Genomic DNA, 18,467 nt, shown 5'->3' on the forward strand with positions numbered 1-18,467 from the left:
GTTTGGTGTTGTCATTGTGCACTTGTTCTGGCAGGGAAATCCTGCGCTGTTATCTCACACAGCTGCCGTGATAAGCTGCTCTCTGCACCCAAACCTGGCTGGTAAACTACAACTGGGGGATTCTCTATCCTGCTGCAGCATTCAGGTGTGTGTCTGCATGCGTGGCTGTAAGAGAGAGAGAGAGAGAGAGGGAGTGCGAATGAGTAAGAAAGAGAGATGCCTTGTGGGTATTCTGCATCACATGAGCACAAATGTACAGTAGGGAGGGGTGCTGGGTGCTGTTGCAGTTTTTATTTTTATATGGGTTTAAATTTGATGCTTTTATCTTTGAAATTGAAAGTAAAGACCAAGCAGACATTTTCGGAAATCATTTTGGAGTCAGAAAAGAAAAGAAAAACAATACATAAATAATAACAATATTCCCTCTAAGATGATTTGTTTGATGTTTCATCACGCTGTAATAGTGACTTGGCAACCATCCCCAGAAATTTGGTCTAGAAATCTTTAAAAACAGCAGCAAATTCATTATCTGGATTTCCACAACAGCATAGATTTTTATTAAACTGGCATGCGTTGCTCCTGTATTTATTCCAGGAAACAGAAAAGTCACCAAAACACCTGTTAAGACATGGACTATAAAAATGACACTACGGCCTGAGTGGCAGCTTTTATCCTGCTTCTGCACAAAGACAAAACCACATGTGCACACATGTAATGTCACACAAACCACAAGCGTGTGCCACGCTGACTGTCAGGATGTGCAGTTTACAGGAAGCCAACATGTCAGCCAGTCCTGCAGGGCAACGTCGCTGTTAAAAGCTATGAGAGTGCTAGACCACTTCACTGCCTGGCCGGGCCGAGAATATCCCCCCAGATTCACACACACACACACACACACAGTAATATGTAGCAGTGTTTTTGTGGTATCTCAGGGATGATTGGTAGGAGGAGGAGAGCAGAGGGGGAGATAAAGTAAAGTGCATTTCAGTCTCTGTGCACGTCCTACTGCGTCTCACACACACACTCTCTCTCTCTCTCTCTCCTTCACTGACTCACGCCCCCCCCCCCCCCATCTATGCTCAACCTCCACACACACCCAGCAATCTGTCAGCGCTGCTATATGCTACTGCTCCTCTCTTTCTTTCTTTCTTTCTTTCTTTCTTTCTTTCACTACCACACTCTCCACCTCAGCCCCCAGTCCTTCTAAAAACTTTGTTCATTCTTTCCAAACTTCTATTTTTTCTTCAGGCAAACCCCACTCAAGCCTCCTCCACCCATCTCCCTCTCAGGGCTCCTCCAAACCACGATGATGCCTTCAGTTGTTATGCAACCCGGCCATAGTTGTGGGGAAATAGCCCTGCAATGCAGCACATTTATAAAATGGCAGCAGCCGTTGTGGGGGCTGTAGCTGAGACAACATGCTGCCACTTCCACCACTGCTGGGCGATTACTGCTCTGCACTGGTGCCGCCGTGAAACACCCTCGATGTTTCTCTGTGGCAGGCAGGGTTCATGGCCAAAATGAGGAATGGGTGTTTTAATTGCTATTCTTCAAGGTCAAATCAGTGTAACCGGGTTAGTCACATGGTTCACAGGTTCAGAAAAGTTATAACACCTTCAAAATTGAGAACATCTGGTTATACATAATACAACATTTTAGAATCAACTAACAGGATCTGCAAATATGTCCTGAACAAATATGTTAACATACTGATTTGATTTTTCCTTTGACATCTGACTATGCCTCAAGGAGTCATTTACTGTCAGCTACTTTAACTATAAATGGTCAAATGTAATTTCAGTTGTTTTCAGCATTGCCGGGTTTCTGGCCTGCAGCAGCATAAAGCTTCCCAAAATAAAGCAATACCACATCCTCCCAGGGTTCAAGAAAATAAATGCTTTGAAGAACTCTGCCAAAATTTGGGATCATTTTGCAAGGATGCATGACATGTACTTTTTACTTTCAATATCAATTTACACCATTGCAACAAACTGATTCAACTTGGAAGTTCTATTTATTTTAGTCCTATTGCCTTATCGATAGCTCATGTAACTTGCAGGGCTGCCAAAAATTCAAGGATTCAAAGACAAAACTTACACATGTCAACTTGAAAAATGTTTGCTATCTCAGTGGTCCTCAATCTTGGTCCTAGCACACTGGTGGTTATTTCTACACATGTACTCAGAATTGCATTAGCTTGAAGACACTAAAAGTACCAATACAGCTCAATTGTAAGTAAAAGTCTGATTTTCAAAGTGTTACTTAAGTAAAAGAATAGAAGTATGAGCAAAGTACTTATGCAGAATGGTCCCTTTCAGAGTGTTATACTATTATATACATTATATTTTTGGATTATTATTGATGCATTAACAAGTAAGCTGCATGTTAATGTTGTAGCTAGTTGAGGTAGAGCTCATTTTGAATACTTTATATGCTGTGCAGTACTTTATCAATTGTGAATCATATTTTATAAACTGATGAGTATGTTTCGTATGTAAAATGTGAATCTGCAAATTAACAATCAACAATAGCTGTGAAATAAATGTAGTGGAGGAAAATTTACAATATTTGCCTCTTAAATGAAGTGGAGTACACGTATAAAGTAGAATAAAATGTAAATATGCAAGTTAAGTACAAATATATCAGTACACCCTAGACCAAAAAGCAACAGGTTTAATGTGAACCAGTAAAACCCAGTATCAGCTTACATGTTGCAGGTGTGTCCTGATATATTACTTGGTTCTTTCTTGAAGACAGTCCCTGAGTCAAAATTATTATTATTATTATTATTATTATTACTATTATTATTATTATTTGTAGTAGTAATTGTTTTGATATTGTTGATATGGTGCTTAACATTGTGCATATTCCTACATTAGTTTGTGTTTAGCCAAATGACCAAACTTGGGGTTAGGTAGTATTCATAGGGAAGTATTCCAGAAATATTTCACCCAATCGACACAGAGAGAGAGGAACGATGGCTCATAAATTAATAGGTGGTGTGGGCAATATTTCACGACTTCATGGGTTATGTGGCACTGGGTGTATGCTCAGTTTTGATGATCCCCTGTGTCATGCCCCCGTTTTGTTCTGAAAGTCCAAACAACGCACATCCGGCCGTGTTGCCTCGGTCCGCCAGGCTGCTCTGACGCCACATGAAGTTGGCTGGTAACCACTGGAAACACAAAGCAGATGAGAGAAGTGCATGCAACCATCGAAACTTTCAGTGTGAGATAAAGACAGCGTCACCGGATAATTCAAGGTAATTGTCATTAACCTTCGTGGGAATCCGCCACAGTGTAATGAAACGATAGCAAAAGAGAGATCGATAACTTCAGCAAACAGGGAGGTGGGGTTCACCAGCTAACCAGCTAGCTTTAACTGCTACGCCTCAGCGAAACGTTCAGTCAGCTAACTTATGTGAGGATGACTTGGACATCATGTTCCAAACATTAGCAGTATAATGTTGATGTTGGTATGATGGTGTTAACAATGGTATTATTCCTTGTCAATCTGTCAACGGGCTAGCTGATGCTAGCTTAACTTTGTAGCTACAGTCTGACTGCAGGCGGAGCGGCACAGACCAACTGAAGGCGACGCGAAGTTCGTTGTTCATGAGCGAATGGCTTCGCTAAGCATTTAGGGATTCCAGGCTTTTTTATTGTGACGTAGTGGTGAGACAGGAAGTTTAGTGTTTACCTGCAGTGTATGAATGTCTGAGGAGGGGATGGTCTTTCTTGTACTTTCTGCGACCCCTGGCCTCCAGGATTACAGATACAAACAAAAACGAGGTGCTGCCTGGCACAACGTCACGTAAGGTGTTGCAGGAAGAGCAGGTTGCTAATTGCCTAAGCTACCTCGCTAGCTTGCGAGCGTTGACACGTCCACCGCCACCAGCGAGGAGTAGCGGTGGCGATGTTGCTCGATGTGTTCGCTTCTAGTCAGTCTTCTCTGTAAGCCTCGGACATACTTTGGACAACGTTGTTAGCTAAAAAGCTATCCGTTTGGAAACACCGAGCCACAGTACCAAAGTAAACACTATCATAGTGAATCGACTAGGTGCTGCCTTCAGGTGCTTGTCATAAGCTGCTGAAACTGAACTTCTCTTTTACAGTCAAGTGTCTGGGTCTGAATGGTTGCAAACTGAACCTTTGTCTGACAAACTTTTGTAGATGCCTTTGTGCTGCAGCGACTGAATGAGGAGGAGACGTGCCTGCAGGCTTATTACAGTGCATGCAAATCATTTTGATATCGGTTAGCTAGCTACCTGCAAAATAATGCACTCTGTGTTTGTGGCACGTAACGTTACATCACACCATTGGTTGACTCCGTTGTATGCAAAACTTGCGTCCTTGCAGCTTTAGCATTACTGCTTTGGTTGTAGTTTGTGCCCTTAATTGGTTAAAGGACATTATTCTGTCCACGGCACGTAATGAATTAATGTAATTTGACTTAATGGGGGTGGACAAGAGGTGATTTTTCACATCCAAGCATTAAGACGTGCAACCGCACCTAAATGACATCAGGCACAGAAATTAAGCGTTTGCTTCCTTATAACGGACATTAGATGGCAGTATCTCATTAACAGTGATATGACATACCTTCATTTGTATCTGTCGTTAATGGAGCCTCACCTGTAACACTGTACGATGTTCTATTGTTCTGTCAAAGCCATGTCTTCATAAGATTGATAAAGCATATGTCAGTCTTGAGGATCAGAAATAAGATGTTGTATGAGTAAAGGGAGTTATAACTAATATAATTAGGTAGTTACAGGGAATCTGGTTTTAAAGACTAATTATACATTTAGTAGCAATCTTAGGATCTCACATGTTTGTTTGGAAGTAAGTGGTGTGATTTTACAGTCATCCTGTGGAGAAGCAGGTTGAGAGCACAGTTCATGGGCCCATTGCTTTGTTTGCTCTTTTGCGTCATCAGAGTGAATCTACTTTGAACCAGCTTTGTGAGATCAGTGTCTGGTCTAGTTTGATGTGATATTATCTGTGTCCTTTGTGAACCAGGATGTCACAACCAGGTCAATACTGAGAGCAGTGTCCCCAGCCCACGTTCATGTTTATTCATGTTTACAGCCAGCTGGTTGAGGTGGTACCAACATTGCCATTCCTTCTTGTCAAATACAGGAATACAATGTGTATGTTAATATTGACTTGACATCATGTGATTGTCATTATGTCTGTACAACAGTACATTATGTTTGGTAATATTATCCACTTAACCAAGGCATCTTTCCCTCATTAGTTAGAATTAGGGCTACAACTAACAATTATTTTAATTTCTGATTAAGCTGCTTGTTATTCCCCAATTAATTGTTTAGTCTATAAAATGCCAGAAAATTGCCCATCACATTTTCCCAAAGGTTTTGTCTTCAGATTACTTGTTTTGTTCGACCAGCAATACAAAACCCAAAGATATTCAATTAACTATCACATAAGTCAAAGATTCCTGTGATTCCTCATAACTGAAAGGTGTAATACGTACATTAGATGTCAGTATCTCATTAACAGTGATATGACATACCTTCATTTGTATCTGTCATTAATGGAGCCTCACCTGTAACACTGTACGATGTTTTATTGTTATCTCAAAGCCATGTCTTCATAAGATCAGTAAAGCAGATCTCAGTCTTGAAGGTCAGAAATAAGATGTTGTATTAGTAAAGTGATAACTAATATATCATATTTAGCTAGTTAACAGGGAATCTGGTTTTAAAGACGAATCATACATCTGGTAGCAATCTTAGGATCTCACATGTTTGTTTAGAAGTAAGTCTACCCTGTGTATTTTGTCGTGGGTGTGATTTTACAGTCATCCTGTGGAGAAGCAGGTTGAGGGCAATGTTCATGGGCCCATTGCTTTGTTTGCTATTTTGCGTCATCAGAGTGAATCTACTTTGAACACAATTAATCTACTTTGATTGCTTTGATTCCTCATGGCAGTAACGTGTGTCTTGAGTGACCACGTACTGCCCTATATGCAAATAAACATGTACATCATTTCCAATTGCAAAGACCAAATACGTTGTTGTTTTTAACCTGAATTAAAAAAAGACCACAAATGAGACCAGAATTAGCTGGCTCCTCAAATCAGTTTCACTTTCTCAGGCATTTCCCAAAGTCTGTCCATATGAAAAAAAAGTCAACAGTGGAACAACATAACAAATGCCATCACTGTGAACCTCTGTAAGGACATGGTTCCTTTTCAAACAGTTGTTAGAAAGGGCTATTATGTGAAATATGTCCTAGTAATAGAGTACAGTAATACCTGCCATGCAGCGATACCAGTGCTTTACCCCTTCAGAAGCATCTATATTGAAATTTTAAAGGTGCTGCAACTATTATGCTTTTCATTATTTCTGTCATATACATAATGTTACAGTGTTAGATATTCATATTAACCGTTGCCAAATAATGAGGTAAATGTATGTAAAATGAATCCCTGTGAGCCAAAAGCTCAGGCTTCAGACTGCTCTGAACGCTTCGTTTCCGTCTCCGTTTCCGTCTCCGTTTCTACTTCCGTTTCTGTCTGACGTCAGACAAGACATGGATTTCCTCATATGGTCATCTGCTCTGGGCACAGCAGTGACGGCACGCCCACCAAGAAGAAGAAAAAAGAAAACGCATGCCCACGAAGTAGAGGGACGCGCTCATCCACCTGCTCAGTCTGTGCTGCTCTGCTCAGGACTGCTCTTTACTACTACATGTGGTTCAGTATGTCTCACAGAAAGTGCTTTTTCTGTTGTGAAGGAAAGTAGGTAAGTAGTAGGTAGTTTCTTGATGGACAGATGTCTTTACTTACTGCTAAAGTAAATGTTAACTTCTGCTAACTGTAGCTGCTGTTCGCTAGTTAGCTGTGCATTTAGCAGTCCTCTTAGCCATAGATATATAGCTATATCTATGCTCTTAGTTAGCTGACTCCCAGCGGTCCAAAACTCCTGTTCTGGCGGTGTAAACACCAACACTCCCCTGGTGCTCAGAGCGAACTGAGCTAACGGCAGCTACAGTTAGCAGCAGTTAGCGGTTACTTTATAAAGCTTTCTGTCCATCAGGAAACTCAGTGAATAAAGTTGTGTGTTTTGGTACAGTAATCAGTGAGGCCCAGTCCCCAGAAACACTCAGCTCCAGCAGCATCTATTGTTTTTCCAACCTACTTCTTGTTTCATTTGTGGTCTGATAAACAGTGAGTTCATCAAATTCAGTGCCCCATATCTTTATTTTCCAAGCTAAATTACTGTTGCTGTCATGCAGTCGACCACAGGGCTCAGATGCTTCTCCCTGCCCCTCTGGGCTGCAGGGAGCTGGCCAATCAGAAGAAAGTGAGCTTTTAGGGAGGCGGGCCTTGAAGAGACAGGAACTCAAACGGCTTGTGTCAGACAGGGTGAACGAAGGGGGCTGCATGAAGCGCCAGAATAAGATGAATAAGGACTTATTTGAACTGTGAACCATGCAAAGCTACTCTAGTGTTGTCCCAGAATAAAGATATAGAGCTGGAAATTAGCATAATAGGTCCGCTTTAAGACAAACGGCTATACTGTGATATATACCTGTGCCGTCTGTGCTTCAAAGTTTACCGTGATATAAATTGTGGGCCATACTGCCCAGCCCTATTTGCATCTATTTCTAAAATCATATTCACATAGCTATGGAAGAAACCGTTTCCTGTAACTTTCAGGTTCTTACCCTTTTAAAACAGAATTTAGGTGCGTTGCAAGACAGCTGCACCCCCACACCGAGGAGCTCAGCGTAACGTTTTCCAAATGATTTTCTTAATGTCTGCCGACTCATTCATCAGAGATTGTAGTATAGTGACTCCCAAGATGTGCTGTATGTTTGACAGGCTGCCACGTGTTTTTTCTTGCCTCCGCTCAGCCAACCACAAGCTTTGATTTAAATCAACCCAACCCCGTTCTCACTCCCCCAGCCATGTCCGTCACACCTCCTCTTCTCCTCTCTGTCTTCCTCCGCTGCCTGCTGTCTCGCGTATTCCCTCCCTCCATTGCCTGATGCGGCGGGGCTAAAGAGAGAAATAAAAAGATAGAGGGATTGAAAAAAGAAAGAGCGGAGGGTCATTTTATCTGAGAATCCAGAGAGGCGTGGGATGGAAGGGCGTCCGGGTTCTTTGTACATAAACCCCCATGTGAGTCAGATGGCTTTTTTTGCTCCTTACTCTCTCTCACGTTGTTCGTCTTTATCTTCATATCCCTCCTTTCTGTCTCACGGTCTGTCATTACATTATCTGTACAGTATCTCTGTCTGCATCTGTTGCTGTGTCATCCATGCCTTTGCTTTCTGCATGAGCCCCTGCCCCCATAGCATAACACTGGCTGTTGATGCTGTCTTGTGATGCTTGAGTAGAAGTCACGGTGTGCTGAATGAGACTCAGGCTAAATCACAGGATTTTTGTGTGACCTGACACATCAGAGTTGAAGAAAGGCACACTCGCAGGGAATTCATCTTACGTGGCTGTGACTGTGTCGCGCCGTCACGATAGACTTAACTTGTTTTAAGTTGTTCAGCCGGTGATGTTACACCTTTTATTCCATTAGTCCAATACTGTCCTGACTAGGGATGTTAGACCGATTAATGCTATCAGTTGCTCCTGGGAGACGACTGCAGCACCCCTCATTAAGCTGACCCAGAGGCAGAGGTGGACATCTACACGAGTGACAACCATCCTCTTGACTAGTAGACAAGTCTTCAGACACGTTTCCCGAAGCTGGCCACTCTAGCGAGGCGCTGTCTCTGTTCCCCGGACATCGGGGTATTCCCCGCCGCGGACAATACCTCCGCCATGAGATGTTAAACAAACTTGTTCTGCTAATGTTAAGTCAGCCAAGGACACTGTTTTGTAAGTAAATGTATAGACAAATGCGGTTTGAAGGTGGAAGAAGCAGTTATTACTGCGGTGGCATCTCATTTGTAAACCCTCATAATATCACTGTAATATGTATGAAAGCAAATTCTTAAATGTAATAGTAATGGATAATATAGTAATGGAAATGCCATAGAAAAAAAAAAGAGGTTATAATAATAAAAAAACAAAGCAGTTTTCATCGACTGGTAGACCACACTGACTGTGGCTGTTCTGTAATTTGCTGCAATAAACTTCATCTGTAGTTAAGAAAAAAAAAAATCCACACCATTCTGCTGAAATTAGTTTCATTTTATTTAATCTCCATTAAATTCTCAAGTTTGGGATCTTAGCAGCATGTCGATAACAGCCCCACCAAGGAACACTAAAAACCAGTAAATCTGCCTGCCCTGGGCACGCCCCCACCAAAGCTGCAAGCAGCAATACCAGGAACCTAGCAATCGACCCGTTGGATCAGGGGTATTCAACTAACATTCGAAGAGGTCCAGTTAGAGAAAATTTCCCCAAGCAAAGGTCGGGAACATCCCAATGCCTAACTTGCGTTGTGATTTAGTGTGGTATATATTGAAGTAGCCTAGTAGTTGTATCAATGTCTGCATGTAATCAACAACTGACTGTCAAATCAAATACATAAAGTACAATTCAAAAACATTTTGACAGTATTTATTGTCACTTAACATTGAACTATACAGGTATATAATACTAGATATGTATAATGCTCTTCTCTCATTAAGTAAAAGAAGGGCTGCATTTAAAAATAAATAAAATAGCTTTTGAAAAATAAAGTGCTTCATTTTAGAAAAATAAAATAAAGTGTAGCAGCAGCTTGAGTTTCCATTTTTATTTGTTAACTGTTTCACATCTTGACTTAACAGTCTCTCTCCCTGTATCGTTCACTCGTCTTATCATCGGTCACTCGCCTCTCACCTCGTCTGTCTGTATTCAGAGTCGCAGTGTTTATCGCCTGGAATTCACAGATTTGATTGGCAGAGTAGCATCACGTGGGCTGGCTTGACTCGTATGCAATTGTTCTGTGAGTTTCCTGATCCACCACCAGTGCCGTAAAGACGAGAAAAGCTGCGCTGGTTAAAATAGAAGCGCCCCGTCAAAATTTTAAATCCCTTAATAATTTATTCATTATAGGTCCGGGTCCGTATAGGACGGCGTCTGGGTCCGGACTCTGATTTCTCCTGCTTACCTTGAATAACAGGTTATGACGCATACAGGTGTCACACCATGCCATTCTACCGGCCTCATTGGTGTCAGGGGGATCTGGTACAACCTGTTCAGTATCACAATAGATCATCACAGACAATAGGTTACTCTCCCAGCAGTACAGCTCAAGTCAGGAACTTCAGCTTGCAGTACTGGATTACTGTGGTTTGGTATTTCAGGCTGATGAAATGAAATGGTGTCCTGGCCTCTGTTTTTCATGTGTGGCCGCATTCTTTTGGGAGTTTCACTCACATGACATAGTGCAATCCTTTTTGAAGGACAAGGCCTATTTATTTGCACTGTTGAGATATTATTTACTCTGTGATCAAGGGCTGGATCAAGGGCTCGAAGAGGTATTAAGTTTATGTTGGTGAACCGCAGTATAAAGACTGCAGCCACAGTGGATAGTGATTCTGAATTTACCAGTCAAATGGACAGTTTGTTAAATTCCTACTCCCAGAAATACAAAGTAGTGAAATGCAGCTCAATCAGTGCTAAATCTAACCACGGGAGTTTGTAAATTCCAAGCACTCAATCAGCTCTGGAATTTGAGGTCCCTGTGATCTACTAACCAGATTGGCTTGAATATGTACAGTAACTCTGTAGGTTTTCTGGAAATAACACCTGAAAATTGGTGTTGTCATATGTTTAAGAACCAAACTTTGAATGCTAAATTGGGAAAGGAAGGAAGCAATCATCACTGAAAACTTCAGCCCCAGCTATAGTTTAACACAGTTGGATGAGCTACAGAGGGTATGTTAGTGACACAATGTCAATTCCATTTAGCTGCTTCGGTTTCAGGGTCCTGGCATTTTGCATGTGCATTTCCCACCTATGAAAAGTTAGCATGTGTTCCTTGTGTAAAATAGGAAACATTTTTAGTGTAGTCTTGTTGTGTTTTCATGCTACAGCATCTGACTATTTGGAAGGCCCAAGTGAGTATGACCTGGCTTGTATTGAAAGTAATGGATAATAATGCTTTACAAACTCATTACTGGATCTCACCGTCTCTTCTGTCCTTGTTTTGTAGGAGTTATACTATCTGAGAATGCAAAGGAGCAGAGAAAAGATGGAGAGAAAAAAGATGGATATGCAGAATCAGGTATGACTTCGTCTCCATATGAAAGTTTACACTATCATTCTCTAGTTGTTGAAGCTGAAATACATATATGAAGCCTTTTTCTGTAATTAAAGGGTTGTGTGTAGATGGATATATTCCTTCAGACCCAGTATTACAATCATGTATTATTATTATTATTGTGATAACATTATTATTTTTCGTCATTTGTATTGGAGGAATTGAATGTATCAGGCATCTAGTGGAGAGAGGGGAATGTTTCTGTGTGTTGTGTAAACGAAATTCAAATCAGCTATTGGTCTCTGTGTGTGCTTGTGTGTGTGGCGGTTACACCTTCATTTGGTGTAGTGTGAGAGGAGGTTGAGGGTGTGTGTGGCGACATGCAACAGGGCGGACTACTCCAAGCTGGCCCCCATCATGTTTGGGATCAAATCCCACCCTGACGAGTTTGACCTGGAAGTCGTGGTGCTTGGCTCACATCTCATTGATGACTACGGGTAAGACCAACAGGCACAAAAGCAACTTTCTAAAAAGCTTGTTGGCCAAACGATGAAGTAGTGTATAGATTACTATGCACTAGCTAACACAAACAGTCCATAACCGCCCACAGGCTTTCAGTTGGGTTTAGACCTGCATTCATTATGATTTTTTTTTCCACCTACCTCCCGCTCTGTAGGAACACCTTTCGTATGATCGAGCAGGACGACTTTGACATCGGTTCCAAGCTCCACACGATTGTGAGAGGAGAGGATGAGGCAGCTATGGTGGAAAGTGTTGGGCTGGCGCTTGTGAAACTCCCCGATGTGCTACAGAGGCTGCGCCCTGACGTCTTGGTCGTCCATGGTGACCGTTTTGACGCGCTGGCTCTAGCAACTGCCGCCGCACTGATGAACATTCGAATACTTCACCTGGAGGGAGGAGAGGTGAGGAGACAGATCAAGTTTGACTGTGACTGTGTTAATTTAATCATAAATTTTGTCGCACTGCACAGAGAGTATGTTTACTTTTGCACTTTTTACAGTGTATGTGGTAATGTCTTTTCTTACCTTTTTACATTTTTAAAACTCACAGAATACAATAATGGAAGCAAACATAGTGCATAACATATCCATGATTCCATAAAACATACATTAAATGACAAATGATTGAGTGCTTCTTTTACAGTCAGAGTTTTTTATCTGATGCACCTGTGTGTACGGCTTTCTGGTATGCCAGAAGTTCATAGTAATTGTTACCAAATGACAAATAACATCATAACGTCTCTTCCCTCCTTCGCTCCATTTGCCAGGTGAGTGGTACAATTGATGACTCAATACGCCACGCCATCAGTAAACTGGCCCATTACCACGCCTGCTGCACACGCATAGCAGAGCAGCACCTCATCGCCATGTGTGAGGACCACTCTCGCATCCTGTTGGCTGGCTGCCCTTCATATGACAAGCTGCTGTCAACTCATCACAGAGAGGACTACATGGATATTATCAAGAGCTGGCTGGGTACGTGGGGAACACAGTCATGGGACAGAAATATATAGTGCGAGACATGGGAGTGTGTTTGTATGTCATGTTCAGGGTGCTTATTCATGTTGCAGGTGACAAGGTGCAGGACTGTGACTACATAGTGGCTTTGCAGCACCCAGTTACCACTGACATCCAGCAATCCATTAAGATCTATGGGTTGATGCTGGATGCCCTGCTCTCCTTCAACAAAAAGACCCTCATCCTCTTCCCTAACATAGATGCCGGTTAGTTTCGCTTCCTGGTCCCTTTAGTTCCTTCTTGTTTTTCCATGCTATGTTTTCCTCTATATGTTAGTGTTTTGTCAAAGTAAAACTAGCATCACAAGGATGAAGGCTTTTTTGAATTGGAGATTTTTTAAATGGAATTAATAAATGCATCTGTGTGGCTTGACCCCATCCTTTCATATGCAAACAGGAAGTAAGGAGATGGTGCGTGTGATGCGAAAGAAGGGCATCGAGCAGCACCCCAACTTCCGGGCAGTGAAGCACATTCCGTTTGAGCAGTTCATCCAGCTGGTGTGCCACGCCGGCTGCATGATCGGAAACAGCAGCTGTGGGGTACGAGAGGCCGGGGCCTTCGGCACGCCTGTTATTAACCTGGGTACAAGGCAAACTGGCAGAGAAACGGGTAGGTATGACGGAAAACAAGATTATAGGAAGTTTAAGAGATGGATTAAATCACTAATGGAGCATCACATGGGCTGAAGTAAGATGCAGCTCTGCAAAAGTTATTCATACGTTTGGTTACAGAGCTTGTTTTAAACTTTACTAAATGTCTATTGATAACATTGGTTCTTTTAAACTAAATGATCGTTTCTACACTTGCAAATTTCAGTATGCATGCTCGACCACTACCACTGGGAATTAAGAGCAAAAGTTTTAGAATTTGTAATGCAGAACTGCCAGGAAGGAGATGAATGTCTTCAGTCTTCCTTAAAGGCAGTTTGTCATCAGTTTCTTCAAATTAGCAATCCAAAGCAAACATTATTCTGTTAAATGAATCTGCCTCAGGTTGTTTATCTGACATTTCCCTCTCTGCCAGGTGAAAATGTTCTACATGTCAGAGACGCCGACACTCAGAATAAGATCTACCATGCTCTGGAGCTGCAGTTTGGAAAGAGATACCCCTGGTATGACCCATGTACTGCCTGTCTGTCTCACTTGACAGACACTCTCTTGTAAATTCTTCTCCTTTTTTCTTTCTTCTTCTTTCTTGCATTGATTCTCTAATCTAAGTTTACAAGTTATAACAAAAAGTAAAATGCAAAGTTGAGTTAATTCGCTAGTTAATGTTTTCATCCAATTCCTGTCCCAACTTTCCACTTTACATGTCATTTTACTTCCTGAGCCCTCTTCCAATGAGCCTGTGACTGCCTTTTCCATCACTAAGTCCACTGTCCCAGTCAAAATTGCTGTTCGACAGGTTTATCAAGGTGTGCCTCTTTCAGTTGCCTCTTTCAGTTGGCACAAAGAAACTGTTGTTCCTGCTTTGCTCTGCAGACCATTGAGTTATTTGCAAGACTAAAAAGTTGTATGATTTCTGTCAACAGAATCAGGCACAGCTCTGCATTACCAACCTGATTATTGGACAAAGTTATTATTGTACCAGGACTAGTGTTAACGAAGTCCAGAGCTCTTTCATTACATTACAAATGCCCAAAAAATTAGCATTTTTAGTAGATGAATGATAGGTGTTTTTCTGTTCCCCAACAGCTCTAAGATTTATGGTGACGGCAACGCAGTGCCTCGTATTCTCAAGTTTTTACTCACTATTGACCTGGATGAGCCCCTCCAGAAGACTTTCTGTTTCCCCCCGGTGAAAGACTCCATCTCCCAGGACATCGATCACATCCTGGAGACACAGAGCGCTCTGGCTGTTGACCTGGGAGGGACCAACCTCAGAGTGGCTATCGTCTGCATGAGGGTAGGCTGCGTAGACTCTGTAATCCTTTTGACGTTTTTATCATGATGCTAGGTGCCACTGCTCATGAAGATATTTGTTTCACTTTGGCATTATGAAGGCATTTTCTGTTTTCAGAATGAAATGCTTTCAAACCTGCGACATACTCTCTTCACTTTTGCTATTCTTCCCTTTTCTTTCATCACAACCACACTGTCTCTCTCCTCCCTCCACTACCTCCCTCTCTGTCCAGGGTAACATAGTAAAGAAGTATACTCAGCCCAATCCAAAGACCTTCGAGGCCAGGATGCAGCTCCTTTTAAAGATGTGTGCAGATGCCATGCGGGATGCCGTCTGCGTCAACTGTAGAATACTCGGTGTTGGTATGAAACAACACACACTCGCGTTCCTTAATGAAAAACCGTTATGATGCTGACAAATTATAAAACTATCATCTAATAGCTCTTCCTCTACATCCTAGGAGTGTCTACGGGCGGGCGTGTAAACCCACAAGAAGGTGTGGTGCTACACTCCACAAAGCTGATCCAGGAGTGGTCCTCAGTGGACCTGAGAACACCCATCTCCGACGCCCTGCACCTACCCGTCTGGGTCGACAATGATGGCAACTGTGCTGCATTGGCTGAGAAGAAGTTTGGTCATGGCAAGGGAGTGGAGAGCTTTGTCACTGTCATCACAGGAACAGGTGAGAAGTCAGGATTTCATTCATTTGATCATTCATTATCAGGGTAAGCAGGGTTGGTAGAAGCAATTACATTAAATTAAATAGTCATAATTCTAGTTGTTGAAGAAATAAGCAACTCTGTTTTGGAAGAAAAGGGCAACTAATTGATAAGCTGATTGTACTGTCTTCCTTTAATTACTCAAATCAGTTGCTTAATTGCACTGACAATCTGAGGAAGGAAGGAAGTAAGTAATCTTAACTCTGTGTAGGTATTGGAGGAGGGATTATCCATCAGAATGAGCTGGTCCACGGCAGTACCTATTGCGCTGCAGAGCTGGGTCACATCATGGTTTCATTAGAAGGCCCAGAGTGTTCATGCGGCAGCAGAGGATGCATAGAGGCCTACGCGTCCGGCATGGCCCTGCAGAGAGAGGCCAAAAGGCTGAACGACGGTGAGTGTTTTCATGTGTATGAAGGAAGGAATGTGCTGAGACTCAATTACATCCATACAATTCAAGAGAGTGGCTTAAAAAGATGTGTCTTCTAAACATGGTGTGTGTAAACCTTGAAAACAACTTTTAGCTTTGTTCACCTTTTTGCATTATGTGTACATAAAGGAATGGTTCGCCCAAAAATGTCCACATATCCTTTTTTGAACTTTAAAGAAGAAATCCCTTCTTTTATTATTACACTTATTATTGAAGTGGTTTTAGAATTTAACTTGGCTTGAAATCTAGCTGGATGAAGAAAAGTGAATTAAATGATAGCTCCTTACCACATGTCTCAAAGGGCTTCATACGTCATTCATCATTTACACACAAATGTCTGACCTGTGTGTTGGTGTGTCTCTCAGAGGAGCTACTGAAGGTGGAGGGGATGGATATGAAGCTCATGGAGCCAATCACTGCTGTCCACCTGATCAACGCAGCCAGACTGGGGAACTCCAAAGCAGACGCTGTCCTGAACAGGGGTCAGAGCATAAAGCAAACACACACACACACACACACACTCTCCCCCTGTTAAAGAGCACAATGTGTTTTATTTCATTGTAAGAGAATAATTTCTATCTATATTTTTTTCATTTTTCAATTCCAGCCTCCACAGCACTAGGTGTGGGCATCATTAACATCCTCCACATAGTGAACCCGTCGCTGGTGATTCTGTCTGGAGTCTTGGCCTCTTACTACCAGGCCCCAGTGCAACATGTCATCTCTGAGAGAGCCCTGTTTTCTGCCCAGAGCATCAAGGTCGTCTCATCAGACCTGGAGGAACCTGCTTTACTTGGAGCTGCTAGCATGGTGTTAGACTACGCAACCAGAAGGATATATTGAAGGATATAGTCCTGATTTACTAAGGACTGCTACCAACAAGAGGACTGCAAAACTGAAAGTATGACCTGTACTGCCCAGATAGATACATAAGCATATCTAGAAGATAAATATTGAAGGCTAGAGTACAAGACATCCCACCACTTTCTTATCTGGGATATATTCATGGGATATTAAAGCCCCAGAGCTCATTTGAGCAATAAAGCATCAGCTTTTGATTGAACAGCAAAGCCATCTTTAAGCCAAAATGACCCACACGTGGTAGAACTCACTCACTCTACTTGTAATGTAATGTGGGTCGATGGAAAAGTCTCATTATAGAAAGCCTGTTTGAGATGTGACCAAAATATTGCTGAAACATTCTCCTGTAGCTTTGTGTCAATTCTCCCCAATTGCTTGCCGTCTCACTTTTCTATGAATCTTATGGAGTTTTCATTCTCAATTTTTATCTATTTTTGAGATAAGGGTAACTGAAGTTATTATGTTACAATTCCATGTTTAGTTATAAATTTAATTATTTAAGGTGTTGGAATAATATGTAATAAGTAAGTGTTTTAATATGATGGTTATTGTAGTTGGTGGTCTTGAAGGGTTTAGGGGTAATAAATAGTGAAAAATCAGTTGAAATACTAACCTGGCTAATATCAATGAAATATTTAGCAGCTATGAAGCTAAAGCAGTTTCTGCCTTCAGCATGGGCCTGAGGGGCGATCTTTTGCCTGAATCAGGTAAAGTTCTTTTACATTTAATTACCACAGACCTTATGAAGATTTGAACTGATTTTGAAGTTTTCTTCATGCCTTCCGAAGATATATTTTATCTCAAAAGATATTTACATGGTTTGTATGTACTATTACATACTGTATTGTACATTACATGCTGAATTTATTTGTCATTTTATTGGTTTGTGTTCAAATAAACACACTGTCTTGTTTTGGGTATACACAAGAAATAGACTTTTTATTTAAGTCAAGCGAGGAAGATATGGATGTTCTAGATGTTGTAGAGTACAAATTGCCCTCTTTGGGTGTTTGTGCAGCTTCTTAGTTTGATGTCTACAGAGAAAAGGTGCAACTCTTACAGTGCACAGCAAAACGGAAATCTCTTTTACACAGTCCTGTAGTTTTAAAAAAGAGGTTTCATGTAAAAGAATGGAAAGACAAATCTGAAATTGGAGCAGCAGTAAATAAGTTGACTGAGCTGTTTTCCTGTTGTAAATTTTACTGCGAGTCTCCTGGATATTTAAACTGAATAGTCAATCACACAACATTGTTTATAGGAAAGGTTCTGTAAATGGGACTCTTACTTAGGAACCATGTCCACCCTTTATAACCCTGCTGATTTCTGCACTTCATATCCCATATTAGTAACAGATTGGAGCTCCAACAGAGGTACAGTATCTGAATCTTCCACTACAGTCCCTGTAGCTAAATGTTAAAGTCAGTCTATTGTCAGTCCGGTCCATTCAGTATAGCACCACTTACTCGTTATGTAATATATTATTATTTGTTCCCTGTGAGTCAGTCTGTGCAGCCATATTCAGTTATGTTCCTCACTTGTTCAGTTATTTTGATGGTGATGAATTGTGGTAAGTTCTAGCTTTGAGAGTCTCTCTAACAGTGTTTGGTGAATCACACTGATATTATTCTGATGTTTTAAAGCCAATATATTTGCTCCCAGCTGCATACCTTGTGTCAAGTGAGTGCTTGCTTGTCACCTGATCCCTTTGAGACCGTCAGAGCTGTTAATAATGAACCATCATGACATTATGCTTGGGCTGGATACAACACATGTTGCCTTGGTGCTTCACCAGCTTTATAGCAGAGTGGCAAAGAGAAAGCCAAAAACTCAGCTGC

General features: G+C 41.6%; 1 protein-coding gene across 2 annotated transcripts; it reads left to right on the forward strand.

The window, feature by feature from the left end:
• The first annotated feature begins 3,199 nt into the window (after nucleotides 1-3,199).
• Nucleotides 3,200-17,550, forward strand: gne (glucosamine (UDP-N-acetyl)-2-epimerase/N-acetylmannosamine kinase). Of its 2 annotated transcripts, none has more exons than XM_070916652.1 (14): nucleotides 3,200-3,262; nucleotides 11,135-11,206; nucleotides 11,531-11,679; nucleotides 11,859-12,105; nucleotides 12,471-12,678; nucleotides 12,774-12,926; nucleotides 13,117-13,329; nucleotides 13,744-13,831; nucleotides 14,415-14,625; nucleotides 14,855-14,984; nucleotides 15,083-15,304; nucleotides 15,553-15,735; nucleotides 16,137-16,253; nucleotides 16,379-17,550. In XM_070916652.1, exons 2-14 carry the CDS (start codon nucleotides 11,153-11,155, stop codon nucleotides 16,612-16,614), a joined length of 2,211 nt encoding a protein of 736 aa, XP_070772753.1. In that variant the 5' UTR covers nucleotides 3,200-3,262; nucleotides 11,135-11,152; the 3' UTR covers nucleotides 16,615-17,550. The 2 variants fall into 2 exon arrangements, with proteins under 2 accessions (XP_070772753.1, XP_070772747.1); XM_070916646.1 differs by lacking the exon at nucleotides 3,200-3,262 and adding an exon at nucleotides 8,003-8,154.
• The last annotated feature ends 917 nt before the right edge of the window (nucleotides 17,551-18,467 follow it).

This window comes from Enoplosus armatus, chromosome 2 (genome assembly GCF_043641665.1).
Source record: "Enoplosus armatus isolate fEnoArm2 chromosome 2, fEnoArm2.hap1, whole genome shotgun sequence".
NCBI classification, from domain to species: Eukaryota; Metazoa; Chordata; class Actinopteri; order Centrarchiformes; family Enoplosidae; genus Enoplosus; species Enoplosus armatus.